Source organism: Schistocerca gregaria, unplaced genomic scaffold (genome assembly GCF_023897955.1).
Source record: "Schistocerca gregaria isolate iqSchGreg1 unplaced genomic scaffold, iqSchGreg1.2 ptg000333l, whole genome shotgun sequence".
NCBI lineage: Eukaryota > Metazoa > Arthropoda > Insecta > Orthoptera > Acrididae > Schistocerca > Schistocerca gregaria.
The window spans coordinates 8994911-9018062 of NW_026061799.1; the positions used below are offsets into that span (position 1 = coordinate 8994911).

The 23152-nt window shown below is 26.9% G+C and overlaps 1 protein-coding gene and 1 pseudogene across 1 annotated transcript; one reads left to right on the forward strand and one right to left on the reverse strand.

Moving 5' to 3' along the window:
* Nucleotides 1–3123: 3123 nt before the first annotated feature.
* LOC126306415 (NADH-ubiquinone oxidoreductase chain 5-like) lies at nucleotides 3124–3874 on the reverse strand. Its single transcript, XM_049992051.1, has one exon. The coding sequence runs from the start codon at nucleotides 3499–3501 to the stop codon at nucleotides 3151–3153; it is 351 nt and encodes a 116-aa protein (XP_049848008.1). The 5' UTR covers nucleotides 3502–3874; the 3' UTR covers nucleotides 3124–3150.
* A 5828-nt stretch (nucleotides 3875–9702) lies between these two features.
* Nucleotides 9703–11451, forward strand: LOC126306402 (NADH-ubiquinone oxidoreductase chain 5-like; annotated as a pseudogene).
* Nucleotides 11452–23152: the final 11701 nt, after the last annotated feature.

Genomic DNA, 23152 nt, shown 5'->3' on the forward strand with positions numbered 1-23152 from the left:
AGCATGATACTGACTGAAAGTAAGTAATGGTCTCTTAAACCAAATCATAGTAAATTAACGACTACTTCTGATGGGGAAATTATATCCAAATCCCTCAAATATCCCCTCTTATATGATTCTCACTATTCATTATATTTTCAGCTACATTAATCTTGTTTAATCAAATAAACTTCTTCTCATTTAAACCTAACCTTATTAAAAGAGCAGAAAAAGGAACAATTGAAATAAAAAACTTAAATTGAAAATGATAACAAATCTATTCTCAACATTTGACCCATCAACTAACATCTTTAATTTATCACTAAATTGAACTAGAACATTTCTAGGACTATTATTAATCCCATCACTATTTTGACTTACACCATCACGAATTAACATTATCTGAAATAAACTAAATTTAACCTTACATAATGAATTTAAAACACTTCTTGGACCAAAATCATTTAATGGAACAACATTCATTTTCATCTCAATTTTTATTATAATATTATTTAACAATTTCATAGGATTATTCCCTTATATTTTTACTAGAACAAGACATTTAGCATTAACATTTGCAATTGCCCTACCTATATGGCTAAGATTTATATTATTTGGATGAATTAACCATACTAATCATATATTTACACACCTTGTACCACAAGGTACACCGCCTGCATTAATATCATTTATAGTACTAATTGAAACAATTAGTAATGTTATTCGACCAGGTACATTAGCAGTACGGTTGGCAGCAAATATAATTGCAGGACACTTATTATTAACCTTATTAGGAAACACAGGACCATCTATAGCAATAAACTTAATCTCATTACTAATTATTGGACAAATACCTCTATTAATTCTAGAATCAGCAGTAGCAATAATTCAAGCCTATGTTTTCTCAATTCTAAGAACTCTATATTCTAGAGAAGTATATTAAACCCATGTTAACAACTCACTCAAACCACCCATTCCTCTTAGTAGACTATAGACCTTGACCATTAACAGGAGCAATTGGAGCAATAGTCCTAGTATCAGGACTAGCAAAATGATTCCACCTATTTAATATTAACTTATTCATAATTGGATTTGGAATTACCCTACTAACTATAATTCAATGATGACGAGATGTAGTACGAGAAGGAACATATCAAGGATTACATACAGGATTTGTATCAATTGGATTACGATGAGGAATAATTTTATTTATTGCATCAGAGGTATTATTTTTCGTTTCTTTTTTTTGAGCATTCTTTAGAAGAAGATTAGCACCAACAATTGAACTAGGAATACTATGACCTCCAATAGGAATTCAACCCTTTAACCCTATACAAATTCCATTACTTAATACAGCTATTCTTTTAGCATCAGGAGTAACAGTAACATGAGCACATCATAGTTTAATGGAATCTAATCATACTCAAGCACTACAAGGATTATTCTTCACAGTGTTATTAGGACTATACTTTACAATACTTCAAGCATATGAATATTGAGAAGCACCTTTTAGCATTGCAGATGCAGTTTATGGATCAACATTCTTTGTTGCAACAGGATTCCATGGTTTACACGTAATTATTGGAACAATCTTTTTATCAACATGTCTATTTCGACACTCAATAAATCAATTTTCACCAAGACATCACTTTGGATTTGAAGCAGCAGCATGATACTGACACTTCGTAGACGTAGTATGATTATTCTTATATATCTCTATTTATTATGAGGTAGATAATTGTTTTTCTAGTATAAATAGTACATTTGACTTCCAATCAGAAAGCTTGATATAAATCAAGAAGAACAATTCTAATTCTATCAACAAGAGTTTTCATTAGATTTATTATTCCAATAATTGTTATAATCCTGGCAACAACACTATCAAAAAAATTAATTAATGATCGAGAAAAAAGATCACCATTTGAATGTGGGTTTGATCCAAAAAGATCAGCACGAATACCATTCTCAATACGATTCTTCCTAATCGCAGTAATCTTTTTATTTTTTGATGTAGAAATTGCACTAATTCTACCAATTGTAATTATTTTTAAAACTTCAGACATTATAATCTGAACAGTATCAACAATATTTTTTATTCTAGTTCTATTAGGAGGACTATACCATGAATGAAACCAAGGAGCATTACAATGAGCAGAATAAAGGGTTGTAGTTAAATATAACATTTGGGTTGCATTCAAAAAGTATTGATATTATCAATCAACCTTAAATAGAATAAGAACTGAAATATTGCAGTCAGTTTCGACCTGGAAGATTGGTATGTACTACCCTTATTCTTATTAATTGAAGCCAAAAAGAGGCGTATTACTGTTAATAATATAATTGAACTATAATAGTTCCAATTAAGGAAATGTAAAGCCAATATGAAAGCTGCTAACTTTTTATATTAGCGGTTAAACTCCGTTAACATTTCTAACATTTATATAGTTTAAATAAAACATTACATTTTCACTGTAAAATTAATATATCTATATTTATAAATACTTAAAAGTAAAAATACTTCCTTAACACCTTCAGTGTCACGCTCTAATTATAAGCTATTTAAGTAAACGAAAAACAATATTACCAAAATAAATATTCAAAAAATAAAAGTTAAAAGATAAATCTTGAAATTAGAATCATATCAACCTTGAATATAACCAATTAAATAAATAAATAATCTATATAAACCTTGACCACCAAGTAATTCACCTCAACCATAATCAAATGACTTAGATGAATAATAACCTATTTTTAAAGGAATATATCTAATAAACTTAGTTGAAAGAAAAGGTATAAATCATATAGAACCAGCAAATCTAACAAAAGAAAGTATACTTAAAGAAAATAAATTATGAGAAAAATCAAAATTAGAAATAAGATAACCTAAATAAGCACCTAAAATAACAACTGTAATAGTTAAAAACTTTAAATAATAAGGTAAAGCAATCACATGAGGAATAGGAAAAATTAATCAAGATAAAAGACTACCACCAAAAACAGCAACAAACAATAGACCAATTATTCCAAATGAAATATAATAACCCTTATCATCAAAAGAAAATCTAGAATAAAAATTATTATCACCAGATATTGAATAATAAAACAAACGAAAAGAATAAGAAGCAGTTAAACCAGTAGAAAAAAATAAAGAAAAAAAATTAAACAATTAATTCATCTTAAACAAACCATCTCAAGAATTAAATCCTTTGAATAAAATCCCGCTAAAAAAGGTATTCCACACAAAGATAAACTAGAAACATTAAAACAAACTGAAGTTAAAGGTATGAAATTAACAATTGATCCTATAAAACGAATATCCTGAGAATCCTTCAAATTATGAATTATTGAACCTGCACATATAAATAATAATGCCTTAAATAAAGCATGAGCCAATAAATGAAAAAATGCAAGCTTTGGATAACCTATAGCCAAAATTCTTATTATTAAACCAAGTTGTCTTAAAGTAGAAAGAGCAATAATCTTCTTTAAATCAAACTCAAAATTAGCGCCCAATCCAGCCATAAATATAGTTATACAACCAATTAAAAGTAAAAATCAACCACAATTATAAGTATCCAATATTGGTCTAAAACGAATTAATAAATAAACACCAGCAGTAACAAGAGTAGAAGAATGAACTAAAGCAGAAACAGGAGTAGGAGCTGCTATAGCAGCAGGAAGTCATGAAGAGAAAGGAATCTGAGCTCTCTTAGTTATAGCTGCTAAAACAATTAATATAGTAATGTGCTTTATTTCAAAAGAATTAGAAATAAAATCATAATAATAAATATAATTTCAACCACCAAAATTTAACATTCATGCAATAGAAATTAAAATAGCAACATCACCAATACGATTAGAAAGTGCAGTTAATATACCAGCAATATAAGATTTTACATTTTTATAATAAATAACTAAACAATAAGAAACTAAACCTAAACCATCTCAACCTAATAAAATTCTAATTAAATTAGGACTAATAATTAAAAAACCTATAGAAAGAATAAATATTTTTATTTGTATTTACTTACATGTAGGACGGGGAATTTACTATGGATCTTATATATATATACATACCTGAATAATTGGTACAGTGATTTTATTTTTAGTTATAGCAACTGCATTTATAGGATATGTCTTACCCTGAGGCCAAATATCTTTTTGAGGTGCAACAGTAATTACTAATTTATTATCAGCAATCCCATACTTAGGAACAGATTTAGTCCAATGAGTATGAGGAGGATTCGCTGTTGATAATGCAACATTAAATCGATTCTTCACATTCCATTTTGTATTACCATTTATTGTTGCTGCTATAGCAGCAATTCATTTATTTTTTCTTCACCAAACAGGATCTAATAATCCTCTTGGACTAAATGGAGATATTGAAAAAATTCCATTCCATCCATACTTTACCTTTAAGGATTCTATTACATTTGTAATAATAACATCATTATTAATTATACTATGTTTAATTAATCCTTACCTATTAGGAGGTCCAGATAACTTTGTACCTGCCAACCCATTAGTAACACCAGTTCACATTCAACCAGAATGATATTTCCTATTTGCATATGCAATTCTACGATCTATCCCTAATAAGTTAGGAGGTGTTATTGCATTATTTTTATCAATTAGAATCTTAAAAATTTTACCATTTTATAATAAAACACCATTCCGAGGCATTCAATTTTACCCTATTAATCAAATTTTATTCTGAATTATAGTAGTTGTTGTATGCTTACTAACGTGAATTGGTAAACGACCTGTTGAAGAACCTTATATTATAACAGGTCAAATCTTAACAATTATTTACTTCACATATTTCTTAATTAATGTCCATGTCGCAAACGCATGAGATAAATTAATTAAGGAATAAAGTTAATTTGCTTAGGAAAAGCATATGTTTTGAAAACATAAAATTAGAAGTTTAACTCTTCTATTAACTTTTCTCAAAAAATTTCACTAAACAAATGAGATAAATAAAATCTTTAAACCAACAAAGAAAATAAAAAAATTCAAAGATAAAGGTAAAAAACTTTTTCAAGCTAAGTACATTAATTTATTATAACGGAACCGTGGTAATGTTCCACGAACCCAAATAAAACCAAAAGATATAATAGCAAGCTTAATATAAAATATAAAAGAATAAAAATCACCGCCCAAAAAAATTAAAGCCAATAACATTCTTATGAAGACAATTCTAGTATATTCAGCTAAAAAAATTAAAGTAAAACCACCCGCACCATACTCAATATTAAGTCCTGAAACTAACTCAGATTCCCCTTCAGCAAAATCAAAAGGAGTACGATTACTTTCAGCTAAGCAAGTAGCAAAACAAGCTAAAGCTAAAGGAAAAGAAATAATAATAAATCAACAATAAAGCTGATAGTTTATAAAATCAAACATATTAAAACTACCAATTAAAATAATTAAAGACAATAAAATTAAAGCTAAACTAACTTCATAAGAAATTGTTTGAGCAACAGAACGAAGAGAACCTAATAATGAATAATTTGAATTAGAAGATCAACCAGCAATTATAACAGTATAAACACCTAATCTAGTACAACATAAAAAAAATAAAAATCCATAAGAAAAAGAACACATATAAGTTAAATAAGGAAAAATTACTCAAACGGCTAAAGAAATCATTAAATTAAAAACAGGGGAAAAATAATAAAGTAGGTAATTAGATATAATAGGAATTGGCTGCTACTTACAAATTAACTTAATAGCATCTCTAAATGGCTGAGGAATTCCAACAAAACCTACCTTATTTGGACCCTTTCGAATCTGAATATAACCTAAAACCTTACGCTCTAATAAAGTTAAAAAGGCAACACTAATTAAAACACAAATAACCAATAAAAGAAAATTCAAAATAAATATAAATAAATCATAAAGTATCAATACTATTTGTAGAAAAAATCTACATAAATGAATTCTAAATTCAACACATTAATCTGTAAAAATAGTACATAAATTAATATTAATCAATATAACAAAAAATATTTTAACCATATGGTCCTTTCGTACTAATATGGATTAACAATCTTAGGATAGAAACCGACCTGGCTCACGCCGGTCTGAACTCAGATCATGTAAGAATTTAAAGGTCGAACAGACCTAATCATTGGGCTCCTGCACCCAAAATTTTTCTTAATCCAACATCGAGGTCGCAATCTGCTTTGTCGATATGAGCTCTCAAAAACAATTACGCTGTTATCCCTAAGGTAACTTAATCTTATGATCATAAATTATGGATCAAAATAACAAACATAAATAAATGATATAATAATGAAGAGTTTATCTATTCTTCATGTCACCCCAACAAAACATCATCATTAAATATAGAAAGACAAACAAAAAACTATATAAAAGTAAAATGTCAAGCTCTATAGGGTCTTCGCGTCCTAAAGAAGAATTTAAGCCTTTTGACTCAAAAGTTAAATTCTAAAATTTATTAAGAGACAGTTGATTTCTCGTCAAGCCATTCATTCCAGCCACTAATTAAGAGACTAATGATTATGCTACCTTTGCACGGTCAAAATACCGCGGCTCTTTAAAAATACGCTCAGTGAGCAGGCCAGACCTCAAAATATAAACAAGAGGACATGTTTTTGATAAACAGGCGGAAATCAATTTTGCCTAGTTCCTTATAATAAGTTCACAAGGTAAAAATTTCATACAAATAAATATACTAATTCTATCATTATTACAAAAATTTTAAAATTTAATTAATAATCTTAATAAAAAACCTAAAATATTTATAAAATCAAAATAAAAAATAATGAACTAAAACGAAATCTTAAAGATAGCTGGTTTAAAGCTTACTATTAAATTTCTATAAAATAAATTATAGGTTATTAACTTCAAAGCTTATCCCTTAAAGAATAAATAAGTTAATATTTTTACTTAAAAAATTAAATAAAAACAAATAACTTTAAAAAATTAAATTTTTTCTTAAGAAACTAGATATCTTGGGAAACGATTAACATCTCATTTCTATAAATAATTTAATAATAATTATGATACATTAACTATAAATTTATATATATTATAATTAATATAAATAATTATATTAATTATAATAATATAATTATGTAAATTATCTATAATTAGATTATTACCTAATATATATGAAAGTTAACTTAATATAAAAAAAGAATTCATATTAATAACATATTATATTAAATTACATAATTGTATAAAATATATTTATTATATTACTTAATCTTTATTTATTTATTAGTGAAAAGAAAGATTAAATAAGAAAGAATATAATACATTTATTGCTATACATGTTCCATATTAATCTTTAATTATATATAATAGAGAAGTTGTTGTGGTCATACATAGGGGCGTTTCTTTTTTTTTTGTTAATGTTTGTGGTTTTTTTCTTTTTTTTTCTAGAATATTTGAATCTTTTATTTTTTCCTGAATTAATAGATTTAAAATTTTCTTATTTTTTATTTTTAAAAGTTTTATTCTTGCTTGTTTATTCACTTTTTCTTTGTATTATATGTAAGTTTAGTTAGACTAAATGTTCTTTTTGAGTAATTTGATTTAATTATCAAGTGATTTTGGATTTAGCAATTGATTTAGTATCGGCATAATTCGTGCCAGCAGCCGCGGTTATACGATTGATACAAGATTGGTTAAAACAGTTGTTTATATTATTAGGGTTGAAATATAAATTGGTTAAAACAGTTGATTATATTATTAGGGTTGAAATATAAATTTGTAAGGTGAAATGTTAAAATTTATTTGTGGCCCTTTTTATGAATCTGTGAAATTTGAATAATAAACTAGGATTAGATACCCTATTATTTTAAATGTTAATTATATTTACCAGGGTACTATTAGTTAAGGTCTTTAAACCCAAAGAATTTGGCGGTATCTCATTCCATTCAGAGGAACCTACCCCATGATTTATAATACACGATTTACTCTACTTCTTTTATTTGTTTGTATATCTCCGTTATCAGAGAATCTTTTTAGAGTTATAATTCTCAAGATTTATAATTATAAAATATTTCAGGTCAAGGTGCAGCTTATAGTTAAGAGGAGGTGGGTTACAATAGATTTTTGTTTATAACTGATTTGATAGTGAAATACTGTTAATGAAGGTGGATTTGATAGGAATTTAATTTATTTAATTTAACTGATATTGGCTCTGAGATGTGTACACATCGCCCGTCGCTCTCATTATTGATTATTCTATTTTATTTTAAAGTAGCTTCAATTTAGATGAGATAAGTCGTAACATAGTAGATGTACTGGAAAGTGTATCTAGGAAGAGTTTCAAGATATAACTTATTAGTAAAGTGTTTCATTTACACTGAAAATTTTTCTGTGCAAATCAGGATATCTTGATTATTTATTTTATTATATTTATTTTTTGTTTATTTAATTATTTAATTTAAATAATTTTATTGTATTTTTGTCTTAGTATATTTTATAGAATTGATTTTTAAATTATAGTTTATTGGTAATGTAAGTGTTTTATGAAATATTATTTTAATTTTTTTAAGTAGATTTTATTTATTGTACCTTTTGTATCAGGGTTTATCAAAATTTTAGTATTTATTTTACTTGTCTCGATTTGGGTTGATTTATAAATAATTTATAGTTAATGTATCATAATTATTATTAAATTATTTATAGAAATGAGATGTTAATCGTTTCCCAAGATATCTAGTTTCTTAAGAAAAAATTTAATTTTTTAAAGTTATTTGTTTTTATTTAATTTTTTAAGTAAAAATATTAACTTATTTATTCTTTAAGGGATAAGCTTTGAAGTTAATAACCTATAATTTATTTTATAGAAATTTAATAGTAAGCTTTAAACCAGCTATCTTTAAGATTACGTTTTAGTTCATTATTTTTTATTTTGATTTTATAAATATTTTAGGTTTTTTATTAAGATTATTATTTTAATTTTAAAATTTTTGTAATAATGATAGAATTAGTATATTTATTTGTATGAAATTTTTACCTTGTGAACTTATTATAAGGAACTAGGCAAAATTGATTTCCGCCTGTTTATCAAAAACATGTCCTCTTGTTTATATTTTGAGGTCTGGCCTGCTCACTGAGCGTATTTTTAAAGAGCCGCGGTATTTTGACCGTGCAAAGGTAGCATAATCATTAGTCTCTTAATTAGTGGCTGGAATGAATGGCTTGACGAGAAATCAACTGTCTCTTAATAAATTTTTGAATTTAACTTTTGAGTCAAAAGGCTTAAATTCTTCTTTAGGACGAGAAGACCCTATAGAGCTTGACATTTTACTTTTATATAGTTTTTGTTTGTCTTTCTATATTTAATGATGATGCCAAGAATGGCTTTATGATGATTTCTTTTAAGATCATCAAATATGGCTGCTCCTCCTTCTTTAAATTTGGTAGGTGAAATTAGATTATTAAATAGAATTATATCTTGATCTTCTTTTAGATTCTTTGCTTTGATTTTTTTATCTTGTTTTAGAGCTGTTTATACTTTGTATATATATTCTTATTCTCAGCATGGGAATTATTATTCTGGTGTTTATACTTGTTCTCTTGGTTATTTTCGTGAATATCATCTTTTACTTTTACATTGATTGCCTTTAAATATTCTCTGTTTAAAGGGTGAATATTACTTTGTTTAGTTTGCTTAAGTATTTTAATTAAAAATATTGTTTTGTGGAATCAATGATATGAAGTTTTTCATCTTAGGCCATGAATTTATTTTCTATTTGTTCTTTGAGTTTTTTTTCTTTGTTTATTTCGAGAACTATAATTTTTATTTTAGGTATTTATTATTTAATAATTGATTATAGAGTTTTTGTTGAGTGAGAGCTTTTCAATTTAAATGGTTCTATAGTTGTAATAACTTTAATTTTGGATTGAATATCTCTTATTTTTATATCTTTTGTTATATATATTTCTTCTTTGGTTATTTATTATAGAGAGGATTATATATCTGGTGAAAAGAATATAAATCGTTTTATTATTATTGTTTTAATATTTATTCTTTCTATAGGTTTTTTAATTATTAGTCCTAATTTAATTAGAATTTTATTAGGTTGAGATGGTTTAGGTTTAGTTTCTTATTGTTTAGTTATTTATTATCAAAATGTAAAATCTTATAGTGCTGGTATATTAACTGCACTTTCTAATCGTATTGGTGATGTTGCTATTTTAATTTCTATTGCATGAATGTTAAATTTTGGTGGTTGAAATTATATTTATTATTATGATTTTATTTCTGATTCTTTTGAAATAAAGCTCATTACTATATTAATTGTTTTAGCAGCTATAACTAAGAGAGCTCAGATTCCTTTCTCTTCATGACTTCCTGCTGCTATAGCAGCTCCTACTCCTGTTTCTGCTTTAGTTCATTCTTCTACTCTTGTTACTGCTGGTGTTTATTTATTAATTCGTTTTAGACCAATATTGGATACTTATAATTGTGGTTGATTTTTACTTTTAATTGGTTGTATAACTATATTTATGGCTGGATTGGGCGCTAATTTTGAGTTTGATTTAAAGAAGATTATTGCTCTTTCTACTTTAAGATAACTTGGTTTAATAATAAGAATTTTGGCTATAGGTTATCCAAAGCTTGCATTTTTTCATTTATTGGCTCATGCTTTATTTAAGGCATTATTATTTATATGTGCAGGTTCAATAATTCATAATTTGAAGGATTCTCAGGATATTCGTTTTATAGGATCAATTGTTAATTTCATACCTTTAACTTCAGTTTGTTTTAATGTTTCTAGTTTATCTTTGTGTGGAATACCTTTTTTAGCGGGATTTTATTCAAAGGATTTAATTCTTGAGATGGTTTGTTTAAGATGAATTAATTGTTTAATTTTTTTTCTTTATTTTTTTTCTACTGGTTTAACTGCTTCTTATTCTTTTCGTTTGTTTTATTATTCAATATCTGGTGATAATAATTTTTATTCTAGATTTTCTTTTGATGATAAGGGTTATTATATTTCATTTGGAATAATTGGTCTATTGTTTGTTGCTGTTTTTGGTGGTAGTCTTTTATCTTGATTAATTTTTCCTATTCCTCATGTGATTGCTTTACCTTATTATTTAAAGTTTTTAACTATTACAGTTGTTATTTTAGGTGCTTATTTAGGTTATCTTATTTCTAATTTTGATTTTTCTCATAATTTATTTTCTTTAAGTATACTTTCTTTTGTTAGATTTGCTGGTTCTATATGATTTATACCTTTTCTTTCAACTAAGTTTATTAGATATATTCCTTTAAAAATAGGTTATTATTCATCTAAGTCATTTGATTATGGTTGAGGTGAATTACTTGGTGGTCAAGGTTTATATAGATTATTTATTTATTTAATTGGTTATATTCAAGGTTGATATGATTCTAATTTCAAGATTTATCTTTTAACTTTTATTTTTTGAATATTTATTTTGGTAATATTGTTTTTCGTTTACTTAAATAGCTTATAATTAGAGCGTGACACTGAAGATGCTAAGGAAGTATTTTTACTTTTAAGTATTTATAAATATAGATATATTATTTTTACAGTGAAAATGTAATGTTTTATTTAAACTATATAAATTTTAGAAATGTTAACGGAGTTTAACCGCTAATATAAAAAGTTAGCAGCTTTCATATTGGCTTTACATTTCCTTAATTGGAACTATTATAGTTCAATTATATTATTAACAGTAATACGCCTCTTTTTGGCTTCAATTAATAAGAATAAGGGTAGTACATACCAATCTTCCAGGTCGAAACTGACTGCAATATTTCGCTTCTTATTCTATTTAAGGTTGATTGATAATATCAATACTTTTTGAATGCAACCCAAATGTTATATTTAACTACAACCCTTTATTCTGCTCATTGTAATGCTCCTTGGTTTCATTCATGGTATAGTCCTCCTAATAGAACTAGAATAAAAAATATTGTTGATACTGTTCAGATTATAATGTCTGAAGTTTTAAAAATAATTACAATTGGTAGAATTAGTGCAATTTCTACATCAAAAATTAAAAAGATTACTGCGATTAGGAAGAATCGTATTGAGAATGGTATTCGTGCTGATCTTTTTGGATCAAACCCACATTCAAATGGTGATCTTTTTTCTCAATCATTAATTAATTTTTTTGATAGTGTTGTTGCCAGGATTATAACAATTATTGGAATAATAAATCTAATGAAAACTCTTGTTGATAGAATTAGAATTGTTTTTCTTGATTTATACCAAGCTTTCTGATTGGAAGTCAAATGTACTATTTATACTAGAAAAACAATTATCTACCTCATCAATAAATAGAAAATATATAAGAATAATCATACTACGTCTACGAAGTGTCAGTATCATGCTGCTGCTTCAAATCCAAAGTGATGTCTTGGTGAAAATTGATTTATTGAGTGTCGAAGTAGACATGTTGATAAAAAGATTGTTCCAATAATTACGTGTAAACCATGGAATCCTGTTTCAACAAAGAATGTTGATCCATAAACTGCATCTGCAATGGTAAAAGGTGCTTCTCAATATTCATATGCTTGAAGTATTGTAAAGTATAGTCCTAATAACACTGTGAAGAATAATCCTTGTAGTGCTTGAGTATGATTAGATTCCATTAAACTATGATGTGCTCATGTTACTGTTACTCCTGATGCTAAAAGAATAGCTGTATTAAGTAATGGAATTTGTATAGGGTTAAAGGGTTGAATTCCTATTGGAGGTCATAGTATTCCTAGTTCAATTGTTGGTGCTAATCTTCTTCTAAAGAATGCTCAAAAAAAAGAAACGAAAAATAATACCTCTGATGCAATAAATAAAATTATTCCTCATCGTCATCCAATTGATACAAATGCTGTATGTAATCCTTGATATGTTCCTTCTCGTACTACATCTCGTCATCATTGAATTATAGTTAGTAGGGTAATTCCAAATCCAATTATGAATAAGTTAATATTAAATAGGTGGAATCATTTTGCTAGTCCTGATACTAGGACTATTGCTCCAATTGCTCCTGTTAATGGTCAAGGTCTATAGTCTACTAAGTGGAATGGGTGGTTTGAGTGAGTTGTTAACATAGGTTTAATATACTTCTCTAGAATATAGAGTTCTTAGAATTGAGAAAACATAGGCTTGAATTATTGCTACTGCTGATTCTAGAATTAATAGAAGTATTTGTCCAATAATTAGTAATGAGATTAAGTTTATTGCTATAGATGGTCCTGTGTTTCCTAATAAGGTTAATAATAAGTGTCCTGCAATTATATTTGCTGCCAACCGTACTGCTAATGTACCTGGTCGAATAACATTACTAATTGTTTCAATTAGTACTATAAATGATATTAATGCAGGCGGTGTACCTTGTGGTACAAGGTGTGTAAATATATGATTAGTATGGTTAATTCATCCAAATAATATAAATCTTAGCCATATAGGTAGGGCAATTGCAAATGTTAATGCTAAATGTCTTGTTCTAGTAAAAATATAAGGGAATAATCCTATGAAATTGTTAAATAATATTATAATAAAAATTGAGATGAAAATGAATGTTGTTCCATTAAATGATTTTGGTCCAAGAAGTGTTTTAAATTCAATATGTAAGGTTAAATTTAGTTTATTTCAGATAATGTTAATTCGTGATGGTGTAAGTCAAAATAGTGATGGGATTAATAATAGTCCTAGAAATGTTCTAGTTCAATTTAATGATAAATTAAAGATGTTAGTTGATGGGTCAAATGTTGAGAATAGATTTGTTATCATTTTCAATTTAAGTTTTTTATTTCAATTGTTCCTTTTTCTGCTCTTTTAATAAGGTTAGGTTTAAATGAGAAGAAGTTTATTTGATTAAACAAGATTAATGTAGCTGAAAATATAATGAATAGTGAGAATCATATAAGAGGGGATATTCGAGGGATTTGGATATAATTTCCCCATCAGAAGTAGTCGTTAATTTACTATTATTTGGTTTAAGAGACCATTACTTACTTTCAGTCATCTGATAAATTTCAAGGTGTACTAATTTTTTTTAGTTACTTTAGATTAACACTCTAATGTTATTTATTTTAACTAACTCCTTAAATTATCTTAGATAATCACTTAATAAATAAATTTACTGAAGTTCTTTCAATTACAATTGGTATAAATCTGTGGTTTGCTCCACAGATTTCTGAGCATTGTCCAAAGAATAATCCAGGTCGATTTATTGTGAATGTTCCTTGCTTTAACCGACCTGGCGTTGCATCAATTTTAACCCCTAATGCAGGAACTGCTCATGAGTGAAGAAGATCTGATGCTCTTGTTAATACTCGTACTTCTGTATTTATTGGTAGGATTGTTCGGTTATCTACATCTAGTAGTCGGAATCCATCATTTTCTAGGTCTTGTTCTGGTGTTATATAAGTGTCAAATTCTACGTCTATGAAGTCTGAATATTCATATCTTCAATATCATTGTCGCCCAATGGTTTTAATTGTAATTATTGCATCTACTGAATCATCAAGTAAATATAATAGTCGTAATGATGGAAGGGCAATAAAAATTAATGTAATTGCTGGTAAAGCTGTTCAGATTGTTGCAATTAAATGTCCATGAAGTATATTACGGTTAGTATAGGCAATAAATAATATATAACTTAGGGCATAACCTACAATTACTGTAATTAATAATAATACGACCATAGTATGATCATGAAAGAATGATAATTGCTCCATTAATGGTGAAGCTCCATCTTGAAGAGATAAATTTGATCATGTTGCCATTAATAAATATTTTCTAATAAAAGGTCAAACCTTTATTTGTAGAGCTTAAATCTACTGCACTAATCTGCCATATTAGAATCTAGAGATTAATGGTAATTCTGAGTAACTATGTTCTGCAGGAGGGTTATTTTGTAGTCATTCTGTTGATCTTCTTATGTTAGCTCTAAATATAATTGCTCGGTTTGTAATCATTCTTTCTCATATAATTACAATGAATATAATGATTCCTACAATAGAAATTGTAGACCCAATTCTTGATACTACGTTTCATGATGTATATGCGTCTGGGTAGTCAGAGTATCGTCGAGGTATTCCTGCTAATCCTAGGAAGTGTTGAGGAAAGAATGTTAAATTTACTCCAATGAATATAATTGTAAATTGGATTTTTAATCATGTATTATTTATAGTTAATCCTGTAAATAGTGGATATCATTGAATGACACCTCCTATAATTGCAAATACTGCTCCTATAGATAATACATAATGAAAGTGGGCTACTACATAATATGTATCATGTAATACAATATCAAGTGATGAATTTGCTAATACTAATCCTGTTAATCCAACAATTGTAAATAGGAAAATAAATCCTAGAGCTCATAATAATGGTGGATTGAACTTGAATTTAGTTCCATATAATGTAGCTAATCATCTAAATACCTTAATTCCTGTAGGTACAGCAATAATTATTGTTGCTGATGTAAAATATGCTCGTGTGTCAACATCCATTCCTACTGTAAATATATGATGTGCTCATACAATAAATCCTATTAGTCCAATTGATAGTATAGCATAAATTATACCTAATGTTCCAAATGATTCAATTTTTCCTCTTTCTTGACATACAATATGTGAAATAATTCCGAACCCCGGTAGAATTAAAATATAAACTTCTGGGTGTCCAAAGAATCAAAATAGATGTTGATATAGAATTGGGTCACCCCCTCCTGCAGGGTCAAAGAATGATGTATTTAAATTTCGATCTGTTAATAATATAGTAATAGCTCCTGCTAAAACTGGAAGTGAAAGAAGGAGAAGTAATGCTGTAATAGCTACAGATCATACAAATAAAGGTGTTTGATCTAAAGTTATACTTTCTGATCGTATATTAATTGCTGTTGTAATGAAATTCACTGCACCAAGAATAGATGATACACCTGCTAAGTGCAGTGAAAAAATAGCTAGAGGGTCAAAGAATGATGTATTTAAATTTCGATCTGTTAATAATATAGTAATAGCTCCTGCTAAAACTGGAAGTGAAAGAAGGAGAAGTAATGCTGTAATAGCTACAGATCATACAAATAAAGGTGTTTGATCTAAAGTTATACTTTCTGATCGTATATTAATTGCTGTTGTAATGAAATTCACTGCACCAAGAATAGATGATACACCTGCTAAGTGCAGTGAAAAAATAGCTAGATCTACAGATGCACCCCCGTGTGCAATAGCTCCTGCTAGAGGAGGGTAAACTGTTCATCCTGTACCAGCACCATTATCTACTATAGAAGATGTAAGAAGAAGGGTTAGTGAAGGTGGTAGTAATCAAAAACTTATATTATTTATTCGTGGAAATGCTATATCTGGTGCACCAATTATTAGTGGAACAAGTCAATTACCAAATCCACCAATTGTAATAGGTATTAATATAAAGAAAATTATTACGAATGCGTGAGCTGTAATAATAACATTATAAATCTGGTCATCCCCAATTAGAGATCCGGGTTGGCCAAGTTCAGCACGAATAAGTATTCTTATTGATGTTCCTACTATTCCTGCTCATGCTCCAAATATGAAGTATAAAGTACCAATGTCCTTATGGTTTGTTGAGAATAATCATTTTTGCGGTAAGATGGCTGAATTTTAGGTGGTAGACTGTAAATCTACTTATGAGATGTTTTCTCTCTTATCATATTTAGGTCTTATATTCAATTATGATTCTAGACTGCAATTCTAGAGGTGTAAAATTTTACTAAGGCCTAAAAGATTATTCTTTTAATTATAACTTTGAATGTTATTAGTTTGATTAACTTAAGTCCTTAGTATAATGAAATTAAGGTTGATGTTGAAATCAATCCTATTGTTGAAATTATTACTGTTATAGGAAGAATGATTCTTGATTTTTGGGACTTTATCTTTATAGATCACGAATTTTCTGTGTATGATATAATTAGAGCTGAGAATCTAATACGTATATAGTAGTAGAGTGTAATTGTAGTTAATACAACTATAATAGTTATAATAGTTGTTATATTGTTTTCTATTAATGATTGTATTACAATTCATTTTGGTAAGAATCCAAGGAATGGTGGTAGTCCACCTAAAGATAATAAAGATAAGAATATTATGAATTTAATTTCGGTTTTCATATTTCTGGCTGAATAAATTTGATTTATGAAAAATAAATTTATTTGCTTAAATAATAAAACTATAATTAACCTTAATAGTGAGTAAATAATGAAGTATAGTTCTCAGATGTTTTCTCTGACTGTTAATGATCTAATTATTCAACCTAGATGTCTGATTGATGAATATGCTAAAAGTTGTCGTAAGGATGTTTGATTTAAACCTCCTATTGCCCCAATAATAATTCTTAAGATAATAATTGTTCAAATAAAAGTTCTTAATTGAATACAATAAGATAAGACCATTATTGGGGCGATTTTTTGTCATGTTATTAATGTTGAACAATTATTTCATCTTGATGCTCCTATAACTTCTGGAAATCAGAAATGGAAAGGTGCAGCTCCAATCTTTAATAATAGTCTAGATCTAATTATTATTGATGGGATTAATTCTGTTTCCCATCCCATGGGATATTTTATTTGAATCAGCAAAATTGAAAATAATAATATTGTCGATGCTATTGCTTGGACAATAAAATATTTAATTGATGATTCATTTATTATTAAATTTTTATTTCTTGTTAGGAGCGGAATAAATGAAAGTAAGTTGATCTCAAGTCCTATTCAAACCCTAAATCAGGAATTTGATGAATTGGACAGGATCGTTCCTATCATTAATGTTGATAGGAAGAGAAGTTTTGTAGAGTTGTTGGTCATTAAAAAGGAGAGGATTGATACCTCTATAAATGGGGTATGAACCCATTAGCTTGTTTAGCTTACCTTTTTACATTAAGGTGTATGATGCACGTTAGTTTTTGATACTAAAGGAGGTAGTTTAATTCTATCTTATGTAATTTTAATGAAGATAATTTTATTTACTTTATTTACCCTATCAAGGTAACCCTTTAATCAGGCACTTCATTTATTTAATATATAAATCGAAAGTTTTTTTTTGAAATTCTTTTATGTATTATTTTGTTTAATTAGGATTAATTTATCCTGCACATTTTATTTTTTTATATATATATATAATAAATAATTTATATTAATATATTACATTTAATTGAAATTAAAGTATTATAAGTTCATCTTACCATTATCAATTGATTATTTTAATGCAATTATTTACCTAGGATTATAGCTACTTATGTTTTTAGCTTAAAATAGTTTATTATAATATAATATATATAATAATATGTAATTTAGTATTTAATATTATTATAATTGGATATAATAAATAAAATTATTAATTTAAATATAAAATATTATAATTAATTATCAAGTGATTTTGGATTTAGCAATTGATTTAGTATCGGCATAATTCGTGCCAGCAGCCGCGGTTATACGATTGATACAAGTGAATATTATTGGTTAAAACAGTTGTTTATATTCTTAGGGTTGAAATATAAATTTGTAAGGTGAAATGTTAAAATTTATTTGTGGCCCTTTTTATGAATCTGTGAAATTTAAATAATAAACTAGGATTAGATACCCTATTATTTTAAATGTTAATTATATTTACCAGGGTACTATTAGTTAAGGTCTTATAACCCAAAGAATCTGGTGGTATCTCATTCCATTCAGAGGAACCTACCCCATGATTGATAATACACGATTTACTCTACTTAATTTATTTGTTTGTATATCTCCGTTATCAGAGAATCTTTTTAGAGTTATAATTCTCAAGATTTATAATTATAAAATATTTCAGGTCAAGGTGCAGCTTATAGTTAAGAGGAGGTGGGTTACAATAGATTTTTGTTTATAACGGATTTGATAGTGAAATACTGTTAATGAAGGTGGATTTGATAGTAATTTAATTTATTTAATTTAACTGATATTGGCTCTGAGATGTGTACTCATCGCCCGTCGCTCTCATTATTGATTATTCTATTTTATTTTAAAGTAGCTTCAATTTAGATGAGATAAGTCGTAACATAGTAGATGTACTGGAAAGTGTATCTAGGAAGAGTTTCAAGATATAACTTATTAGTAAAGTGTTTCATTTACACTGAAAATTTTTCTGTGCAAATCAGGATATCTTGATTATTTATTTTATTATATTTATTTTTTGTTTATTTAATTATTTAATATAAATAATTTTATTGTATTTTTGTCTTAGTATATTTTATAGAATTGATTTTTTAAATTATAGTTTATTGGTAATGTAAGTGTTTTATGAAATATTATTTAAAAATTTTTTAAGTATATTTTATTTATTGTACCTTTTGTATCAGGGTTTATCAAAATTTTAGTATTTATTTTACTTGTCTCGATTTGGGTTGATTTATAAATAATTTATAGTTAATGTATCATAATTATTATTAAATTATTTATAGAAATGAGATGTTAATCGTTTCCCAAGATATCTAGTTTCTTAAGAAAAAATTTAATTTTTTAAAGTTATTTGTTTTTATTTAATTTTTTAAGTAAAAATATTAACTTATTTATTCTTTAAGGGATAAGCTTTGAAGTTAATAACCTATAATTTATTTTATAGAAATATAATAGTAAGCTTTAAACCAGCTATCTTTAAGATTACGTTTTAGTTCATTATTTTTTATTTTGATTTTATAAATATTTTAGGTTTTTTATTAAGATTATTAATTTAATTTTAAAATTTTTGTAATAATGATAGAATTAGTATATTTATTTGTATGAAATTTTTACCTTGTGAACTTATTATAAGGAACTAGGCAAAATTGATTTCCGCCTGTTTATCAAAAACATGTCCTCTTGTTTATATTTTGAGGTCTGGCCTGCTCACTGAGCGTATTTTTAAAGAGCCGCGGTATTTTGACCGTGCAAAGGTAGCATAATCATTAGTCTCTTAATTAGTGGCTGGAATGAATGGCTTGACGAGAAATCAACTGTCTCTTAATAAATTTTTGAATTTAACTTTTGAGTCAAAAGGCTTAAATTCTTCTTTAGGACGAGAAGACCCTATAGAGCTTGACATTTTACTTTTATATAGTTTTTTGTTTGTCTTTCTATATTTAATGATGATGTTTTGTTGGGGTGACATGAAGAATAGATAAACTCTTCATTATTATATCATTTATTTATGTTTGTTATTTTGATCCATAATTTATGATCATAAGATTAAGTTACCTTAGGGATAACAGCGTAATTGTTTTTGAGAGCTCATATCGACAAAGCAGATTGCGACCTCGATGTTGGATTAAGAAAAATTTTGGGTGCAGGAGCCCAATGATTAGGTCTGTTCGACCTTTAAATTCTTACATGATCTGAGTTGAGACCGGCGTGAGCCAGGTCGGTTTCTATCCTAAGATTGTTAATCCATATTAGTACGAAAGGACCATATGGTTAAAATATTTTTTGTTATATTGATTAATATTAATTTATTTACTATTTTGACAGATTAATGTGTTGAATTTAGAATTCATTTATGTAGATTTTTTCTACAAATAGTATTGATACTTTATGATTTATTTATACTTATTTTGAATTTTCTTTTATTGGTTATTTGTGTTTTAATTAGTGTTGCCTTTTAACTTTATAGAGTGTAAGGTTTTAGGTTATATTCAGATTCGAAAGGGTCCAAATAAGGTAGGTTTTGTTGGAATTCCTCAGCCATTTAGAGATGCTATTAAGTTAATTTGTAAGGAGCAGCCAATTCCTATTATATCTAATTACCTACTTTATTATTTTTCCCCTGTTTTTAATTTAATGATTTCTTTAGCCGTTTGAGTAATTTTTCCTTATTTAACTTATATGTGTTCTTTTTCTTATGGATTTTTATTTTTTTTATGTTGTACTAGATTAGGTGTTTATACTGTTATAATTGCTGGTTGATCTTCTAATTCAAATTATTCATTATTAGGTTCTCTTCGTTCTGTTGCTCAAACAATTTCTTATGAAGTTAGTTTAGCTTTAATTTTATTGTCTTTAATTATTTTAATTCGTAGTTTTAATATGTTTGATTTTATAAACTATCAGCTTTATTGTTGATTTATTATTATTTCTTTTCCTTTAGCTTTAGCTTGTTTTGCTTCTTGCTTAGCTGAAACTAATCGTACTCCTTTTGATTTTGCTGAAGGGGAATCTGAGTTAGTTTCAGGATTTAATATTGAGTATGGTGCGGGTGGTTTTACTTTAATTTCTTTAGCTGAATATACTAGGATTGTCTTCATAAGAATGTTATTGGCTTTAATTTTTGTGGGCATGGTTTTTATTCTTTTATATTTTTTATTAAGCTTGCTATTATATCTTTTGGTTTTATTTGGGTTCGTGGAACATTACCACGGTTCCGTTATGATAAATTAATGTACTTAGCTTGAAAAAGTTTTTTACCTTTATCTTTGAATTTTTTTATTTTCTTTGTTGGTTTAAAGATTTTATTTATCTCATTTGTTTAGTGAAATTTTTTGAGAAAAGTTAATAGAAGAGTTAAACTTCTAATTTTATGTTTTCAAAACATATGCTTTTCCTAAGCTAATTAACTTTATTCCTTAATTAATTTATCTCATGCGTTTGCGACATGGACATTAATTAATAAATATGTGAAGTAAATAATTGTTAAGATTTGACCTGTTATAATATAAGGTTCTTCAACAGGTCGTTTACCAATTCACGTTAGTAAGCATACAACAACTACTATAATTCAGAATAAAATTTGATTAATAGGGTAAAATTGAATGCCTCGGAATGGTGTTTTATTATAAAATGGTAAAATTATTAAGATTCTAATTGATGAAAATAATGCAATAACACCTCCTAACTTATTAGGGATAGATCGTAGAATTGCATATGCAAATAGGAAATATCATTCTGGTTGAATGTGAACTGGTGTTACTAATGGGTTGGCAGGTACAAAGTTATCTGGATCTCCTAATAGGTAAGGATTAATTAAACATAGTATAATTAATAATGATGTTATTATTACAAATGTAATAGAATCCTTAAAGGTAAAGTATGGATGGAATGGAATTTTTTCAATATCTCCATTTAGTCCAAGAGGATTATTAGATCCTGTTTGGTGAAGAAAAAATAAATGAATTGCTGCTATAGCAGCAATAATAAATGGTAATACAAAATGGAATGTGAAGAATCGATTTAATGTTGCATTATCAACAGCGAATCCTCCTCATACTCATTGGACTAAATCTGTTCCTAAGTATGGGATTGCTGATAATAAATTAGTAATAACTCTTGTACCTCAAAAAGATATTTGGCCTCAGGGTAAGACATATCCTATAAATGCAGTTGCTATAACTAAAAATAAAATCACTGTACCAATTATTCAGGTATGTATATATATATATAAGATCCATAGTAAATTCCCCGTCCTACATGTAAGTAAATACAAATAAAAAATATAGATGCTCCATTTGCGTGTAAGGTTCGGATAATTCAACCATTATTTACGTCTCGGCAGATGTGTACTACACTACTGAATGCTATTTCAATATTTGATGTTTAATGTATAGCTAAAAATAGTCCAGTTACGATTTGAATTACCAAACATAACCCTAATAGGGATCCAAAATTTCATCAAAATGAAATATTTGTTGGGGCAGGTAAGTCAATTAAAGAGTTATTAATAATTTTAATTAAAGGATGTCTTAATCGTAAGGGTTTATTCATTAGTAATTATCTTATTTTACGAATAGGTCCCTGATTAATATTGGTGATTTTAACAACTGCTAGTAGTGCTAAAAATAAATAAATTATTATTATTATTGTAATAATGAATGTTGGTCTATTATATAATTTTTCTAAAGATATTGTTATTTCTTGATAATTGATTGAATTATCAATATTTATAGTTTCGGTGTTTTTGAAAAAGTCTATAAATATAGATATATCTAGAATAATTAATATTAATATGATAAATACTCACATTATTAATGTAATAATTATAGTGATTGATTTAGGCTGAAATATTTCGTTTGATGCAATTCTTGTAATGTAAATAAATAATACTAGTATACCACCAAGAAATGTTAAAAATAAAATATTTGATAATCAATATCTTTCTATTATTGTTCCTGTTATTAATCCAACTAGGAAGGTTTGAAGGATAATAAAAAGCATTATTGATATTGGGTGTCTT

Excerpts from the sequence above, each read along its gene's own strand:
- LOC126306415 (XM_049992051.1), bottom strand. The coding sequence starts at position 3,501 with ATGGCTGGATTGGGCGCTAATTTTGAGTTTGATTTAAAGAAGATTATT.